The sequence below is a fragment of the Dasypus novemcinctus genome, chromosome 10, assembly GCF_030445035.2.
Source record: "Dasypus novemcinctus isolate mDasNov1 chromosome 10, mDasNov1.1.hap2, whole genome shotgun sequence".
Lineage (NCBI taxonomy): Eukaryota > Metazoa > Chordata > Mammalia > Cingulata > Dasypodidae > Dasypus > Dasypus novemcinctus.
In genome coordinates this window covers 7,107,894-7,125,859 of record NC_080682.1, presented here as the reverse complement: position 1 = coordinate 7,125,859, position 17,966 = coordinate 7,107,894, and the positions used below count along the sequence as shown (strand labels likewise).

The 17,966-nt window shown below is 60.4% G+C and overlaps 2 protein-coding genes and 1 long non-coding RNA gene across 3 annotated transcripts in view; 2 read left to right on the top strand and 1 right to left on the bottom strand.

Annotated features, from left to right (window-relative positions):
- The window catches only part of LOC131279968 (uncharacterized), a 99,076-nt gene extending 90,193 nt beyond the window's left edge, over positions 1-8,883 (top strand). Inside the window, exons 4-6 of the long non-coding RNA XR_009187482.1 lie at positions 7,329-7,457; positions 7,682-7,777; positions 8,788-8,883. This is a non-coding gene — a long non-coding RNA (uncharacterized lncRNA). The remainder of the gene's footprint in view (positions 1-7,328; positions 7,458-7,681; positions 7,778-8,787) is intronic.
- A 383-nt stretch (positions 8,884-9,266) lies between these two features.
- RAD9A (RAD9 checkpoint clamp component A) lies at positions 9,267-14,852 on the top strand. Its single transcript, XM_004481601.4, has 11 exons — positions 9,267-9,438; positions 9,526-9,596; positions 10,008-10,136; positions 10,532-10,646; positions 10,734-10,833; positions 12,340-12,449; positions 12,557-12,666; positions 12,808-12,872; positions 12,963-13,100; positions 13,819-13,999; positions 14,082-14,852. Exons 1-11 carry the CDS (start codon positions 9,405-9,407, stop codon positions 14,175-14,177), a joined length of 1,149 nt encoding a protein of 382 aa, XP_004481658.1. The 5' UTR covers positions 9,267-9,404; the 3' UTR covers positions 14,178-14,852.
- Positions 14,630-17,830, bottom strand: PPP1CA (protein phosphatase 1 catalytic subunit alpha). Its single transcript, XM_058305107.1, has 7 exons — positions 17,681-17,830; positions 17,057-17,188; positions 16,705-16,935; positions 16,045-16,149; positions 15,364-15,587; positions 15,149-15,283; positions 14,630-15,073 (listed from the first exon to the last, which is right to left on the bottom strand). The coding sequence occupies exons 1-7, from the start codon at positions 17,733-17,735 to the stop codon at positions 14,963-14,965; spliced, it is 993 nt and encodes a 330-aa protein (XP_058161090.1). The 5' UTR covers positions 17,736-17,830; the 3' UTR covers positions 14,630-14,962.
- Between the last annotated feature and the right edge of the window lie 136 nt (positions 17,831-17,966).

The window sequence follows — 17,966 nt, the reverse complement described above, 5'->3', positions numbered from 1 at the left end:
CAGGGGATGAGGCCAAGGCCGCAGGATGTGCACTTTCCCTCTCCCTCCAGTGAGCAGGAGCCCAGAGGCCCTGCCTCACCCTGAGCTAGCCCTGTCCTCAGCGGAAACCCCGGGGCAGAAGGGCTGCCTCTTGGCTCAGCAGTGGCCCTGCCTTGCCCTGGGTGCCCCACCCACACCTGGACCAGCTCAGGCCCTCCCCTGCCTCCACTCTGCTCCCACGCCTCCCAGGAAGTGAGAGAGCAGCTCAGAGAAGCTGGGTCCCTGCGCCTGCATCTCTGCATCTCCCATCAACTGGGAAGTCTGGGTGTGAGGAAGGCAGGAGCAGAAGGGCTACCCCCAGGTGAGCGCCTCCCTAGCCCGCCATTCTCCCGGGATGCTCCACTGCCCTGGCCAGCCCATGCCGCGGGCTCCGTGACTCCGTCTCCCCTGGCAGAGTGGGGTTACCTCTCCCTGGGCTGGGAGATCCTTATCCTGCCCTGCTGAGTCACTGCCGGCTTCTCCCGCCCTCTCCCCTCCCTCCCCACCAGTCTCCCCCCCTCAGGCTTCTCCCAGCCTCCTCTGGGCTCCTCAGGGGCCCTGGGAGTCAGAGGTGGGACACCACGTCCCTGTGTGGGCACTTCCATCCCCGCCCTGCCATGCCGGCCCAGTCCAACAACTGCTGGGAGAGAGGGAGACTTGGTGGTGGAGAGAGAAGTCAGCTCCACAGGGATGAGCCTTGTGACCTCAGGGAAGTCCCTCCAGCCTTCTGACCTGGGTTTTCTCATCTATAAAATGAGGCCGATGACGATAGCACCTACCGCAGGATAAGGGACAGTGGGGTTCAAACAGGTCAAATCTCTGGCGTGCAGAAGCATTCAACGATGTTAACTATTATCGTCACCCGCCCTTCATGCCCTGTCCCTCCTCTCTTTGCTTAACCTGTCCTGTCCGGAACGCCACCTCCCCCTTGCAAGCCCCCACGTCTGCATGTCTCTCGTCTGTTCCTTCCACCTTCCCCAAGCCTCTCTCTCTCTCTCTCTCTCTCTCTCTCTCTCTCACACACACACACACACACACACACCTCTGCCCCTGGGGGCCCTCACAGCTCCCCCACCTGGTGTGACAGCCACACCTGCATGGTTAGCAGCTCCCTGAGGATCTGATTTTGCCTCACGACCCGTCCTCATGGCTCGGCATGCTGGAGGAGGGCTGTGGCACAAGGCCAGACTCTCAGGACACAGCTGGCTCTAACGGGCCACCAGTGTCAACCAGTCCGTGTCGTCCTGGGTGCCAGCCCATTCTGGGCTCTCAGGCCATCTAGAGGACATCCCCGGGCCTCTCCCAGGTCCACCTCATGGGTCTTAACAGAGTATGTCGTGCATATTTTCCGCTTCAGCAGTTAATCATTGCTCAACCACTCACACGAAAGAGGAACCTAAGAAGGTGTGCAGAAGGCTGTGCAGGGAGAGCACAGAGGTCCCGGGGGCAGGAAGAGGAGCCCTCGCGGGCCTGCCGGGGGCGGGGGGGGGGGGTGTCCCAGCAACTCCCCTGGGCTCCCGGAGCCCCTCCTCTATAGGCCGACCGCCATGCCTGACTGTGGGCCCAGAGGACCTGGACCCCGCACGCCAGGAGCGCCGAGGCTATGGGCTGCTGAGAGGCAGCCTCCTGGGGGACTGGTGCATACTGCGCACCCGGGGGCAGGCCTCCTCCAACCTCCCCCTCAGCAAGGGACCCAGGGGGATCAGAAAGCCCAGACCCGTCCCTTAGAAGCCTGTCAGCCTCAGGACCCCCCAGGGTTGGTGCAAGGCTCAGCTGAGACAGTGACAGTTTTGCGAGCTGCTCCCAAGGGACCCGAGAGGCACCTGGCGGTAGCCCTTATAGATAGCTACAATCTACTGAGCACACGCTGTCTAGCCCTGCCTTTAAATATGTCACAGATGGTATCACCTCGTCCTCCAAAGGCAGTTACTATTATAGTTGCCATTTGATTGTGGGGAAACTGAGTCCCAAGGTCTGACTCTGGAGCTGCCCACCTCATAATTAGAACCCCACCCCTCCCCAGTTCCCTGAAATCCCCTTGCCCCCCACTACACTGTAGTAAGACCATCTCAGCCAGCAAGGATATAGTCTCTGCTCCCACCCCACTGTGGGGGGCTGTCACCAGCAGGGCACCAAGCTGGCACCGGCAGAGGCTTGCCTGACCCTGGCAGAGGGGAAGCAGCGCCCTCTGTGCTGGGAGCTGGGACTGGGCGCGGTGTCTGTCTCCCTCTGCTGGTCCCTTAGGGGACAGCCTGGCCAGGATGCTTCTACCAAGAGCCCGTGGCACCTAGGTCTTCCCCAAACCGTGGGTGCCGAATGCTGGGAGGTTGAGGAACGGTCCCCTGGAACTCACAGGCTTAGCCTCCAGGAACCCTGACACTGCCTTCGGGGGTCCCTGCGGCCAGAAGCTGCTCTCCAACAGGGGCGCTGAGGGGTGGTCGCCTCCCGGACGCCTTCCCCAGGGGACAGCAGGCCCCAATCCACCGCCTCCTTCTAACCCATGAATGGAGCTGTCATCCACGGATTTATCTAAACCTTTTGTGAAGCTATTTATATTTCCAGCCGAGACCACATCTTGGGGTAATGAGTTCCATCGGTGTCCTCCCCTGCTGGGTGAAGCACGCTGCCTTTGATTTGTCCTAACCTTACCTCACTTGTGCTCCAAGGGGGCCCTGTAACTCCAGCACTCCGGGTTTTGGTGAACAAGCCCCTTCCTTTCCCATTGTGGGTTTGAAAAAAATTCCACCCCATCTCCCTCTGGCTCCACCCGGCAGATTGAAGAGGGCTGTTCCCTCATTTCTGCATGGGGCTCAGTGGCGAGGGCACACCAGACGTCTTGTGGTGGCCTCGTGTGGTGACACACGAGGAAGGCAGGCAGCCCCCAGGCAGCTGAAGACACAGCCGCCGCTGGATCGCGGGGTGGCCCTGGGGATCTGCCTTGGCCTGGCTCCTCTGCCCGACCTGAGTCCTTGGGGTGTTGTCCAGTTTCTGGAGCCCGGGCCCTTTCTCTGGGATGCTTCTTGGGGCGGACGTTCCTCCAGGCTTCCTGGGGAGCATTCTTGTCAAAGCCAGAGGTCAATTGGTCCCCATTCTGACCCTCTGCTCCTGTGAAGGTGCTGGGTCCCAGCGGTAATGGGGAGAGCCACGCTCATGTCTGCTCTGAGCACCTCAGGAGCAGCCACTAAGGTAACCCTCCCGGAGCCCTTTGAGCCAGGTGCCATCCTTACCCACCATTTACCAATGAGGAAACTGTGGCTCAGGGGACACAAGCAACTTCTCCACCGCCACACAATTTGTATGATGGAGCCAGGTTCCAGACTCTCCTCGGCTCCAGTCTCATCACCTCCAAGTCCCCCATTCTTCAGTCGTTCAATGTGTATTCTTTAAACCACTGCGGAGCACCCAGCATTGTCCTGGTTGCTGAGAAAAAGGCTGGGGAACAAGAACGAGGTGGGCAGGGCGGGCCAGCAGGGGCTGGCAGCACTGCAGCGTGCCACGAAGCCCTTACACCGACTCGGTGCCCAGGGCTGCTCTGCCCATTTGGTCAGCCCCCAAGGAGCCAGACAATACCATTTTCTGCATGTGCCATGGCTAGAAAAGGTAGGGTGGCATTGTCATGGGGTTAGGTCAAGACTAAGCCATGTGAACTCACAAACACCAAACACTCCTGCCCTTTGGTCACCCCAATGTGGCAGGACTCAACCATGCGTAAGCTCCGCCTCTGCTCTCAGCTCTACAAGGAGGGCCACGGAGGACATCCCACTGTGGGACCAAGCAGTGCCTGCCAAATCGTCCTCACTGTACCCCCTGAAATAGTGTACCCCCAAAAGTCACATCTAACCAGAACCTGTGAACGTGACTTTATTTGGAAATAGGGTTTCTGCAGATGTTATCAAGATGAGGGCAGGGAAGCGGACTTGGCGTCTACCACATGGGAGGTCCGCGGTTCAAACCCCAGGCCTCCTTGACCCGTGTGGAGCTGGCCCATGCACAGTGCTGATGCGCGCAAGGAGTGCCACGCCACGCAGGGGTGTCCCCCGCATAGGGGAGCCCCACGCGCAAGGACTGTGCCCCATAAGGAGAGCCGCCCAGCGCGAAAGAAAGTGCAGCCTGCCCAGGAATGGCGCCGCACACACGAAGAGATGACACAACAAGATGACGCAACAAAAAGAAACACAAATTCCCATGCCACTGACAACAACAGAAGCAGAAAAAGAAGACACAGCAAATAGAGAACAGACAACTGGGGTGGGGGGCAGGGGAGAGAAATAAATCTTTAAAAAAAAAAAAAGATGAGAGCATACTGGGATTCGGGGGGCGGGGGGGCAGAATCCATATGCCTGGTGTCCTTGTAAGAAGAGGGAAATTTGGACACACACACGCACACCACACCACACGCATGGACCCAAAGAGAAGACTACACGACAAGAGAGGCACAGATGGGACTGGCACATCCACAAGCCAAGGAGGGCCAAGGATCACCTATAACCACCAGAAACTGGTGGGGAGAGAGAGGCAGGGGACACAGCCTTCCCTGGAGCCTTCAGCGGGAGCCTGGTGCTGCCAACACCCTGACTTGGGACTTCTGGCTTCTAGAACTGGGAGACAATACATTTCTGTTGTTTTAAGCCACCTGTTGTGGTCATTGTTACAGCGGCTTTAGGAGACAAACACACGCATGACCGCTAATGGCTCCTCAGTGTTCCATACACTCTCCCCTGCACACCTCTGGCCTCTCCTTCCTCCAGGAAGCCCTCCCTGCTGCCCCGCCCAGGTCTTCCTAATGACACGCGCTCCTTGCTCATGTCTTTGTCATTCCTAGTCCTCCTCAAAGGTGTAATGGTGGGAAGTGGATTTGGCCCAACGGACAGGGTGTCCGCCTACCACATGGGAGGTCCAGGATTCAAACCCAGGGCCTCCTGACCCGTATGGTGAGCTGGCCCACGTGCAGTGTTGATGTATGCAAGGAGTGCCGTGCCACGCAGGGGTGTCCCCCGTGTAGGGGAGCCCCATGCACAAGGAGTGTGCCCCATAAGGAGAGCTGCCCAGTGCGAAAAAGTGGAGCCTACCCTGGAATGGCACCACACACATGGAGAGCTGACACAGCAAGATGACACAACAAAAAGAGACACCAGATTCTGGGTGCTGCTGACAAGAATACAAGCGGACACAGAAGAACACAGCAAATGGACACAGAGAGCAGACAACTTGGGGGGGGGGCAAGAAAAGGAAGAGAAATAAATAAAAATAAGATTTAAGAAAAGGTGTAATGGTGCCATTTCCTGTGGTCGCTCTTTGACTAGACTGTAGCGTAGCCCTGAGCTCAGGTGCCGTGACCCTCTTGGCCCTTCTCCACTGTACCAGAAGGGCCCAACACGAGGCCAGGCATCAGAGGCAGAGCTCCTGCCACCGCTCAGGCTTCTGCTTTGGCTGTCCCCTTGGCCTGGGACACTCCCCCCAGATGTCTGCAGGGTTCGCCCCAAGCTTTGGGGTTCCTGTAACTTCAAACCTAACCAGTTGGACAGTGGCTTTAAGAAGTAGTAGTTGTGCTCAGGAGACTTGAATCTCTGGACTGTCCATGTGCCAGCTGGGCCCTGAGCCTCAGCAGAGTTGTAACACCTACTCTCCGATTCATTGGACTTACGCAGGTCAGTTAACAGGGAGGTGAGGATGGTCAACCACCACACCAAGGAACCGAGAGAATCTATACCTGCAAGCAGGTGAATCACATCTGTCAGCCTTGTGGAATCTAAGCCCCTCTCGATTTAGAGGTGATGTGGACATCGCCATCCCAGGGTCCTCAGGATGGAGGAATAAAATATGGATCAGGGTAGCTTTCCTGGTATTCTACTGTAGAACTATTGTGACTCTAGCAATGAAATAAATTGTATCATTGATGTGGAAACAGTGGCCACAGGAGCTGCTGAGGGCAGGGAGAGGGAAGAGATGTGATATGGGGACATTTACAGGACTTGGAGTTGTCCTGAATGATATTGCAGGGACAGATGCTGGACGTTATCTGTCCTGCCATAACCCACTGAATGGACTGGGGGAGAGTGTAAACTATAATGCAGGCGGTATAGCAGTGCTCCAAAATGTATTCATCAAATGCAACGAATGTGCCACCATGACGAAAGAGGTTGTTGATGTTGGGGGGGGGGTGGAGAGTGGGGTATATGGGAACCTCTTATAATTTTTAATGTAATATTTTGTGTGATGTATGTATCTTTAAGAAAAAGACAATAAAAAATGTTTTCAAAAAAAAAAGTAGGAGTAGTTGAAAGGGAAGAGATTTTCCCAGAAAATTATTTTGATGTTCAAAAGTGACCACCTTCCTCCATTCTCCATCTGCCAGGAGTCCCTCCCCCCACCACACACACTTGCACGCCACTTACTTGGAGTCCACTCCGAAGTGGGGAATGGTGAGGATATAAAACATAGGGGTTTGAAAGACTCCCGAGGGAGCATCTCATGCAACTCCCCGTGCAGTGGAGAGGAGACCGAGGCCCAAAGCAGGGCCCTGACTTGCTCCGGGCCATCTACGAGCAGGGCCTGACTTCAACAGACTCCCTGCCTGGCATTTCCTTTACTCTCCCAGAGGGTCCCGTGAGAACTCCCAGCACCCTGCTGTGCCTCCTCCCTCTGGACCTGTGGTGTGTTTGTGCCAATGGCTAGCCTGGAGCAGTTCCACGGCCTAAGACTGGAAAGCGCCCTTCCAGCCCCGCAGCTGGGAGCGGGGGCAAGGGGCGTGGCGGACATTCTCCAGAGCACAGGCAGCTGAGGGGCCCTGGCTTGGAGCCTATCGGGACACCAGTCAACCTCTCCTGCCCTATCCTGTTATACAGATGGAGGGACTTGCAGGAAGTCATGGAGTAAAGGGCAAAGCCCAGTGTTGTTTTGTGTTTCTTTTCCTGCTTTTTTTTTTTTTTAAGATTTATTTCTCTGCACACTCCCTCACTATTTGCACTCGCTGTTTGTTGTGTGCTGATGTTTTTTTCAGGAGGCACTAGGAACCGAACCTGGTACCTCCCACGTGGTAGGCAGGAGCTCAACTGCTGGAGCCATATCTGCATCCCCCTCCTGTTCGGTTCTTAAAAACCTTCAGAAGGTCCAGATGATTTGTGATTTTCTTTTAGGGGAGGGAATGGGAGAGGTGGTGATTGAAGAAAGACCCATTGAGGATTCTAGAACTCTGTCTCCCTTCCCCTCTCCCTAGACCTCCAGGCCAGGGGACCCTACAGACTCCTAGGTGTCAGGGGTAGCAAACAGGGCTGGGGGAATTCACGGCTCTCCTCTCCCTTACGTTCCAGGCAGGAACTCTTGATACCATCTCCTGCTCTGGTTGAGCTGCTCAGGTAATGCGTTTGGTGACAAAGATGGAGAAGAAGGGTCTCCTGATTTCCATCAGGAAAAAAAGATCCAGAGAGAGAAAGAAAAAGGTAAGGAAGAGAATAATTGATGCACAGGGTTTTTGCTTTGTTTTGTGGTTTAGATAGAGTAGAGGGCCAGCTATTACACAGGAAGGAGTGGAGTCGTGGGCAGAGGGCTGGAGGTTGGATTTGTTTTGTTCATCACAGCCTTGTGCGAAGTGATTAAAAGGCAGCTCGGTTTTATTTGGATCACCCACTTATTCATGTAACACTTGTTTACTGCGTGTCTACAGAGGGCTGAGCCCTGGGTGAGGAACAGAGATGCAGCACTGAAGCCTGCGCACAGCCCTCACCTTCACCGAGCTCCCGGTGGGGAGGAAGGACATTTGGTAAGTGAGCAGACGCATAAACCAACGTCAAGTTGCTGTCTAAGTGCCATGAAGAAGACCCAGTAAGGGCTGAGCCAGCATGGCGATCTCAAGTGGTGGAACAGCATGTAAAAAGACCCCGAGGTGGAAAGGATGTGGCGGGGCCAGTGTGGCTGCACAAGGCCATCACAAAGAGAAAGGCCGGAAACAGGTGGAGTGGTGAGGGGCATGGCATGGGCAGTGGGGTTAGGAGTTTGGACGTTATCTATTGTTAAGTATAGCACTCAGCAACCCCCTGCAAGGTGTAAGCAAGGGCCTGGCATGACAAGATCTACATCTTAGGAAGGTGGCTTTATGCTGCTATATGGAGGGTGGAGAGCTGTTCCCACAGTCCTAGCAAGAGATGCTGGTGGCCTGAGCCAGGGGGCCTGTCCGGGAAGAAGGATGGGAGTGGGCAGATCTGCCAACTGTTTGAGAGGGGAGGTGGCCAGGACTGGACATGGGGGTGAGGAAGAGGGTGGTGTCAGAAAGGACTCCCCGTTTATGTGGGGAGGAGGTGCTGCCATTCACCCATCCCTCCCGGAAGGAGGAGGGGAAGGGGACCTCCCCGTTGTCTAGGGAAGGGGTGAGGGAGAAACAAAGTCGGGTCCAGAATTGCAGGGCCAGGAGTTGGAGGGCAAGGGGCCCAGGGACAAATGGTCTCACGGCTGACAAGACCAGAAGGGCGAGGCAGGCAAGTCCAGGGTCCTTCCAAGAACCACAGTCCTGGGGACTAGCGGTCAGGAGGCCGCCTCTAGCCTCCCCTCCACTTCACATGGAGGGACGGAGGCGCAAGGAAAGGGCACAGCCCCGCCGTCTTTAAGAGGGCCATACAGCCAGGCAGCCCCCACCCCTCTGCGAGGCGCAGAGCCCCGCTTCCCTCTCCACGCGGCACAGCGCCACGCACCGCCAAGCCTTGCCTCCTGCTCTGCCCTGTGCCGGGTACACCCGTCTACCCCTTTCTGCCCCACGAAGCTTCCGTTCTGTTTCAGGGATCAATTGAGTGTCACCTCCTCGAAGCCAGAATGCGCAGCCACCTCCCACTGTGGCTCCTCCAGCAAGCTGCTTTAGCCCCTACTTGGAGCTGGCTGGTGCCGCGAAGGTCCGACTCTCGGCCCAGGTTGGGGCGGCCGGGGTTGCTTCCAGCCCCGCATCCCCCGACAGGAGCCCGGGACACCCGCACCAAGCTAGAGACCCCGGCGAGCTCGCCCCCACGTCTCCGTATCCCGAGACCGGTGCTCGCTCCACCGCACCAGGAACCTCCGCTCCAGAAGCCAGAACTCCGCTCTGCGCGTCCCGCGGTGCAGCCCGCCTCGCGCCCGCGCCGCGCTCGGCCGGGCAGGGGCGGGCCCGGAGGAGGAGCCGGCAGCCGCGCAGGCGCCGCGGCGCCCAGGTCACGTGGCGGGGGCGCCCGCGAGCGTTTGTCTCACGTGACGGAGGCGCCTGTGTGTGGGCCAATAAGGCGGCGGGGGCGGGGCCGGCGGGGGTGGCGCGCGGGAAGGGAGCGCTGGGGCGGGTGGCGGTCGCTGGGAGCCAGGGGAAGGTGGCGAGCCTGGTCTCCGGGTGTCAGCGCGGCCGCCGGCCGGGCCCGGGCTCGGAGTGTGGCAGCATGAAGTGTCTGGTCACGGGCGGCAACGTGAAGGGTGAGCTGGGGCCCGGAGGGCGGCAGGGACACGTGGGCCGACCCCTGGCGCAGACTCACCCCCTTCTCTCTACTCTCCTCCCCGCAGTGCTCGGCAGGGCCGTCCACTCCCTGTCCCGTATCGGTGACGAGCTCTACCTGGAACCCCTGGAGGACGGGGTGAGGGGCAGGGCTCTGGGGGGAGGCTTGCAGGAGGGCACAGGGAACCTGGGCTCGAGTCCTGCCCAGTGCTGACCGTGGGCAGATCTGTGTGCCCAGTGTTAATTTCCATTCCCGTTGCTGAATTGACAGCAGCTGCCCTGGGGTTCCCGGCTGGGGGAATGGGGTCCCACAGACTTGGGAATAACTTGGGGAAGAGGTAAAGGGACAGACCCTTGGCAGTGGGAGCAGTGATGAGGTCGAGTCAGGGAACAGGTAAGGACTCAGACTGTCCTTGAAAGAGAGGGAGGATTTCAGGAGGTGAGGGTGAAGGTGGAGGCCTTTAGAATAAGAGTGTGAGCCAAGGCAGGGCAGGGGGCTGGGCCTGCCACTGCCCCTGACTGTGCCTCCCTCCCCGTTCTGCACACCCAGCTCTCCCTCCGGACCGTGAACTCTTCTCGCTCGGCCTTCGCCTGCTTCCTGTTTGCCCCACTCTTCTTCCAGCAGTACCAGGCAGCTGCCCCTGATCAGGACCCGCTGCGCTGTAAGGTCCTGATGAAGGTGAGCCCCTCTGCTCAGCTGTGGCCCAGCCCCCAGCCCAGGAACCTCCAGCAGCAGTGTCTCTGCCCTGGGCCACTTAGGAGCTGGGAGACAGAGTGGGGGTCACCCAGTGCAGAATGCAGTAAAGGCTTAGCGGAGACAGCCACAGAGGGGAGTGGAGCTACAGAGAGGGCGAGTGACTGCCGGGAACTGGAGAGCCTCTCGCTCAGGTTGGTGGCATCCGAGGTGGTCCCTGAAAGGCAAGCAAGTCTTTTAGGGCATTGCAGAGGGAAGAAAGATCTGAAAGTGTGCAAGTATCCCATGTGTTGTGGGTCCCTTCTGAGCAGGGCCTCCATGGGCCGTGAGAGCGGGTTGACTGGAGCCGTGGCGCTAGGCCGATGTGTTTCCTCTCTCAGTCTTTCCTGTCCGTCTTCCGCTCGCTGGTGATGCTGGAGAAGACCGTGGAGAGATGCTGCATCTCCCTGAATGCCAGGAGCAGCCGCCTGGTAGTCCAGCTCCACTGCAAGTACGGTAAGTGGGCTGCTGGCTGGCCCAGGGCTCCCCGGGGTGGGGGTTGGAGGCCGGCAGGGCCCCCTGAGACCCTGTCTACCCATGCAGGGGTGAGGAAGACTCACAACCTGTCGTTCCAGGACTGCGAGTCCCTGCAGGCCGTCTTCGACTCAGATCTGTGCCCCCACGTGCTCCGCGCCCCAGCCAGGTCAGCTGAGCCTTAGGCCTTTCTCCTCCTCCTTCGGGGCCTCCATGTTAGTTGAAGAAGGCACTTCTTCCATTTTCCCTGTGGGGCTGCTGTGGATTCCAAAGAGCTAACCCAGCCCCATTGGCCTGAGGTCTTTATCTGGCTGGCTCTTTCAAGGCAGAGGTGGGCCTGAAGGGAGGGGGGAAGGGGCCATGTGCGTGCCAGCTCTGTTTTCCTCACAGGGGGTCTGGCTTGGCCGTCCGGGCCATTCACGCCTACCTGGGCTGATTCCCTGGACCTCCCTCAAATCTCTTGTCTGGGCTGAGGAGCCTCAGAGGTCGTCTCTTTGGTGCTCAGGGTTTCAAAACCCTTTGCTGGGGAGCGAGGGTAGTTCAGTGGGTGACGCCTGCTTTCCGTGTCCGAGGTCCTGGATTCAGTCCCCAGGACCTCCTCAAAACAAAACAGAAAACCCTTCACCGGCCTGGTCATCCTTCTAGGGTAGCCCCACCCGGGGGCAGGCTCTCACTGCACCTGCCCAGGCTCTGGCCTTGAGTCCCCAGGCCGAGGCAGGGGACAGGGCAGGGAGGCTGGGGGCTGTCTGGCTGTGGACTGGTGGCTGTTAGGTGCGCTCAGAGCCCCAGGGCTGCAGGGAGGTGGAGCCTGGCAAGGACCAGCTGAGGGAGGAGGGGCCTCTCCCCGCTTCAGGCTGGACTCTGCTTCTCTTCCAGGTGCCCCCCGCCCCTTCGTTTCTTTTGGTAGTCTCAGGACATGGTGATTTGATAGTCCTTTTAGGTCCTAAGAGCCCATTGCTGAGTTTGGTTGAAGTAGCACTGCTCAGGACTCCTCTGGGTAGAGGAGGAGGGAAGGCTGTCACCTTTGCTCTGGACTTTGGGGTCTTGCTTTCTTTTCTTTCACGAATGTTCTTTTTTTTCTCATGGATAATTCCAGACACATAAGTAGAGAGTATAGGGTGGTGAACCCTGAGTCCATCAAGCCCATTTCATTGTGGGGCAGGTTCCAGGTGCTATCTCATCTGCAAATGTGTATCATTTATCCCTATAGACAGGGATTGAGGGGCGCTCTTGGAAAGCCAGTGTGTCGGGACACCGTGGGTGTGTAGGGACGGCTGGGCATTTAGGGCCGGCATGGGTGTGGCTTGCCTCCCCTCGCCTGTCTTCCTCGCCCTCCTGGGTCCTTCTCCTGCCCCTGCGTGGCTGGGCACGACTGCCCAGTTCTGCCTGGTGCAAATGGCCTTTCTTCTTTGGGCTCTGTCCTGTCCATCTCTGTCCCCTTCCACCTTGCAGGGGATTTTTCTGCCACAAGAGCCTGGGAGCGGGGCGGGGACCATGTAGGCCCACTCCCTTGTCCTCCTCCCCGGAGTGTGCCAGGCCTGCCCGGAGGTGATTCTCCTTAGGTATTGAGTGAACACGTGTACACATCCCTGGATATGCGTGTGTAGCTGCCCTGCCTTGAGTCCTGGGAGAGCAAGGCTGCTGGGCTGGGCGTGATGGTGTGCCCTCCTCACAGGGTCCTAGGGGAGGCAGTTCTGCCCTTCCCCCCCGCACTGGCTGAAGTGACTCTGGGTATTGGTGGTGGCCGCAGAGTCATCCTGCGCAGCTACCAGGAGGAGGAGGCAGGTGAGGGAGCCGGGCCATAGAAGGGCATGACCTGGGATAGGGAGCAGGGCTGCGGTGGGAGAGGGCAGGGGTGGGGTCCAGGTTCCTCCTGTTCCCGCCGGGTGCAGACAGCAAGGTCAAACCCATGGTGACTGAGGTGAGCCTCGGGGAAGAGGAGTTCCAGCAGCTGCAGGCCCGAGAAGGGGTGGCCATCACTTTCTGCCTCAAGGAATTCCGGGTAAGCCATGCCCCCCCACCCACTGGCTATCCTGTTGCACCCCCCCAACCCCCAAGCCATGCCCCCCCCACCTGCTGGCTATCCTGTTGCACCCCCCCCAACCCCCAAGGCCTGACACGCTCTCTGCCTTTTTTCTCCCAGGGGCTCCTGAGCTTTGCTGAGTCAGCGAATTTGTCTCTGAGCATTCACTTTGATGCTCCGGGCAGGTAACTCCCAGCCTCAGGACTGGAGGGGAAGGCTCTGGGATGCCAGGAGCCCAAGCGCCCTGACCTTCCTCTGTCCCATTGCTTGCCCAGGCCAGCCATCTTCACCATTGAGGACTCCCTGCTTGACGGGCGCTTCGTCTTGGCCACGCTTTCAGAGGTGGATGTGCCTTCCCAGGCCCTGGGCTCCCCGGGACTCTGCCCACCAGTACCCCAGCTCCAGGCTAACAGGTGAGGGTGACCCCCAGCCACTCCTCCCTCTGCCCATCCCTGCACCCTGGCCTGAGCCTGCTCCTCCCAGCACTGCTCCCTCCCCCACTTCCTGTCAGGCCCTGGCCCCTCCTGCTTACAGCTTCCAGCCCTGCAGGCTCAGCCTCTGCTCAGCTGTGCTCAGAGACCCCTCCCACTGGGGGGGGGGGCGTCCCCAAGGTCCTGCCGGCTTCCTTCTTTGGCTGAGCCACCTCCCAGGCTGAGGAGGAAGAAGGCTGCCCAGAGGCAGGGAACTGCCTGGGGTGGGGAAGCAGGTGGCTGGAAGAGCAGGTGGGTTGGGGAGGCTGGGCTCATGTAAGCAGAGGAAGTCGGCCTGGCCCTGGGCCCAGCTTGTCCCTAGGCCCCAGCAAGCTCCAGCTCCCGTCCCCTGGGGTGGAGGGGCTTGGGCCCCCTGTGGCCGGGCTTGCAGGAATTGCTCTGCCTCCCCTCCCCCCAGCCAGGCTAACCTGGCCCCCAGGCTGCCTCTTCTCAGGTTCCTACCCTAACTCGGATCAAACAGATCCCAGGCCCAGCCCTCCAGGAAGCTACCACTTAACCTGTGTCCTCTCCCCTTCAAGCAAACCAGGAAGTAATAAAACCATCAGAGCCCAGGGGGTGGGGCCAAGTCCTGCCACCCAGAGCCTTCCAAGGTGGGGCGGGTCTCTGCTGCCTCTCCCTGCTCACACTCACACCCCTGCAGCACACACCTGGATGATTTTGCCAATGACGACATTGACTCTTACATGATCGCCATGGAAACCACGGTGGGCAGTGAGGGCTCACGGCCTCTGCCCCCTAACACCCCTTCACCTGGCCCTCACTCAGAGGAGGAAGATGAGGCTGAGCCTAGTTCAGTGCCTGGGACTCCCCCACCAAAGAAGGTAGGGGCAGGGTTTGGAAGGACGGGAGGGAAGGAAGGAAGTGGCTTCCAGAATTCACTCCTGCTTTCTGTTCTCCTTCCAGTTCCGCTCACTGTTCTTTGGCTCCATCCTGGCCCCAGTGCACTCCCCACAGGGCCCCAGCCCCGTGCTGGCTGAAGACAGTGAGGGTGAGGGCTGAGCAGGGCACCTGCGGCCTTGTCCAGCGGCCCCTGCAGGCCCAGGCAGCGGGCGGTCCAGGGGGCCCCAGCTCCAGGCTGCCTGTGCCTGCCCCCCATCCCTGCTGCACCTGGCTAGCTCCTGGGTGCTCTCCCCAGAGTGACTGGGCTGGGTCCTCACCCCCCAGCCCCCCAACGAGGACCAGTTCCACGAGAAAGCCACAGTGCACTGCTGGCCACTGCTCCTCTGCCTTCCCTCCAGTCCTGGCCACACCTCTGGTCTGCACAGGCTGTTTTTGCTTTCCCAATACTCTCTGGCCCTGGCTTGGAATTCGAAGAACCCTGTGGGCCTGAGCCTGTGGCTGGGGGTTGCCCTGGCTGGGGCCCAGTGCCCAGTGCCCAGAGCCTTCCCAACCGAGAGGCCTGCAGAAGGGCTGCCAGGCCCTGCATTTGGGACAAGCGAGACAAGCCATGGTGAGAATCCAGCTTTGACCTTTATTCAAGAGACCAGATGGGTTGCCCCAGGATCCAGCGCCAGCCCTGAGGCCAGGCCAGGCTGGAGACCCACGATCTCCCTTTGCCCTGAGCTGCAGCCTCAGCCCCAGGCTCCAGCCCGCAGCCACCAGAGGCGCAGGCAGGAAGGAGCCCTGGGGGGTTGGACGCTGCTATTAATTCATTAAAAAAAAAAATTCCAAGGCTCTGTGTTCCCTGTGATGGGTGGCCTAAGAGGCTGGCCTGCCTCCCCGTGGCGGCAGGACTTCTGTACAATCAATCCATCATCTGGGGCAGAGGGGCGGGCCCGCGGAGGCTACTTCTTGGCTTTGGCGGAGTTGCGGGGTGGGGTGATAGGCCGGCCCCCAGGGTTCAGGCCACTGAACTGCCCGTATTTCCCCTTGTTCTTGTCAGCGGGCTTGAGGATCTAGAAAAGAGACAGCTGGTCAGGCTCCCAAGGCTGAGCCCCGGGGGCCCTGGGCCCCTTGCTCCCCCAACCCACCTGGAAGGAGCACATGAGGGTCTCGTCCACACTCATCATGGCGCCTGCATTGTCGAACTCGCCACAGTAGTTGGGAGCTGAGAAAAGCGTCACCAGCTGGCGCTTGGCAAAGAACTCGTACCCATCTTCTACCACCTGGCGAGGACGGGGGTGGTCAGGCGAGCTGGGGCGGCCCTGTCAGACCCCACCATGGCCCCCCAGAGCAGCCAGCCCACCTGGTGTGCCCGGCAGATGAGGTCCAAGTCGTGCTTGTGCAGGAACTTGGCCACCACCTCAGCCCCGAAGGTAAAGGAGACGCCACGGTCATTCTCGCCCCAGCCCTGCACGTCTTTGTCGGGGTCCGACCACAGCAGGTCGCACAGCAGGCCCTGGTCAGGCACATCTGTGGGCCGCATGATCCGCCGAATCTGCTCCATGGACTGCAGGTCTGGGGACAGGCCTGCGGGGGGTGGGGCGGAGAGGTCAACTGCCCAAGCCTCAAAATGACCACCCCCTCCACCAGAGGCAGCCTCATCCTTCCCACCACGGTCCATCACCTCTCCTGGACTTGTGGGGACCCAGGTGATACAGCCCCTCATCCTGCCATCTGTGGATCTGAGGCCTTGGGCACAGAGGGAAACCAGCCCAGAGAAGCCCCTGCCCTCTGGGAGTGCAGATCTCAGGAGAAAGGAGCTGAGCTCCTTGAAGGTAGGACGCCGAGTGCCACAAGGGGAAAGGGCAGCCTCGCAGCAGGGCTGTAGCAGGGACGCTTCCTGAAGAAGAGGCATCGGAGCAAGCCCCAAGACAGCTAACAAGTTCATCCCAAGGCCCCTGGTGACGCAGCCGGGGCTTGGCTTCCCAGCTCTCTCGGCACGGCACCAGGTATCCAGGGGCACGCAGGGCCCTAGACCCCTCACCTCCGTGGCAGCAGAAGATCTTCTCGTCCACTATGGCTGCGATGGGCAGGCAGTTGAAGCAGTCGGTGAAGGTCTTCCACAGTTTGATGTTGTAGCGTCTCTTGCCTGTCCAGGGGCAGGAGATGCTGGTGAGAAGGCCGCCCGCCTCCCTGGGCCTGGGTCTCTGGGCCTCCGGGGCTCACCCTCCCCTCCCCTCTCCGCTGCCTGCCACCTTCCAGGAGAGAGGCGAAAGCAGCTTAGCCCACAGGCACGCCAGAGATCTGTCTGGGACCTCAGGGTTAGCACACACCCCTACCCCATGAGCAGGGCCAGGAGAGACTGAGTCTGGCTTATCTTGGCTTCTGGCTGGCAGATTCAGCCCAGATTAGTGCCCTACGTGCTTAGGTAACGGATGTCCTGGGGGTGGGGGTGTCACCAGGCGGGGCCATGGGGCAAAGCGTTATTAAGAACGTGGGCAGCCCTCCAGTCGGCGTCCATTCACCAAACCCTCCCCGGTGCCAGGCCCCATGCCAGGAGGGTGGGGCACAGGGTCCGGCAAGCTCAGGCTAGCAGGCACCTGCCAGACAGCGATAAGGTTGACGCCAGACCGAAAGGAGGGTCCCACCAGACAGGGGAGAGCACTGCAGAGGCCGGGCAGCTGCCGACCCCCGCGCCACTCACACTCATCATAGAAGCCGTAGATGCGGTTGATGCTGGCACACTCGTGGTTCCCACGGAGCAGGAAGAAGTTCTCAGGGTACTTGATCTTATAGGCCAGGAGCAGGCAGATGGTCTCCAATGACTGTTTGCCCCGGTCCACGTAGTCCCCCAGGAAAAGGTAGTTGCTCTCGGGTGGGAAGCCGCCGTACTCAAACAGGCGCAGGAGGTCGTAGTACTGACCGTGGATGTCGCCTGGGACCCAGGGAATCAGGTCAGCGCCAGGTGCGGGGCCTGGACTGCTTGGAGGGAGGAGGAATCTGGGCACTTTGGGGGCCAACGCCACTTTCAGGAGGCCCAAGGGGGCTGAGCTCACCGCAGATCTTGAGAGGCGCCTCCAGCTCCAGAAGAATGGGCTGGCTCAGGAAAATCTCCCGGGATTTGAGGCACAGACCACGGATCTCATTCTCTGTCAGCTGTACGTTCTTTCCGGGCCGCGAGCCCTGCACTGTGGGGTGGAATTGGGCGTCAGGACCCTGGCCTCTGGAGCAGGGATGTGGTGCCACGGGCAGCCCATGGGCACTTCGGGGGGGTCGCCCTGGCCGCCGCCTCGACCAGGGAAGCTGTTGGCTGCTGTGCCACCCAGGACCTGTGTCTCACGCCCCCAAGACAGGACCCAACTCTCCTCAAGGTCCCCCCACCAACAACTCAACAGCGCCGACCCCTTCCCCGGGCTGGGCTTCTCAGGGCCCTCCCTCCCCCCAAGGCCCGGCCACCCCGTGCGCTCCCGGGAGAGGGGGCTGCTCCGCGGGCCCGAGCAGGCCCCAGGCCCCTCAGGGCGCCCGCGAGTGGAACGGGGGGCGCCGTGGCCGCGGGACCTCGCGGCCCGTCCCCGCCCTGCCGGAGCTGGCCCCAGGAGGGGCAGTCCTGCGCGCGCGCCACTTCCGGGCCGGGCAGGGGGCCAGCGCGGCCCTCCGCGGCCTCCCCGGCCGCGGCTAACCTTCCAGCAGGCGCCCGATGATCGAGTCCAGGTTGAGCTTCTCGCTGTCGGACATGGCCGCGCCACCGCTCCGGCCCTACAGCTCCCGGCCCGCTCCTGCCTCCCGCCCTCCCGCCGCCGCCTTCCGGCCTGGCTCCCCTTCCGCCCGCCCGGGCCCGCCCCGGCCCCGCCCCCGCGCCGGTCCGCCCGCCCTCCCCGCGCGCTCTAGCGCCGCCGCTGGACGGGAGGCGCCGCGTCGTGCCGGCCCGGGGGCGGGGCCTCGGCGCTCGGGGCGGGGCTGAAGGGG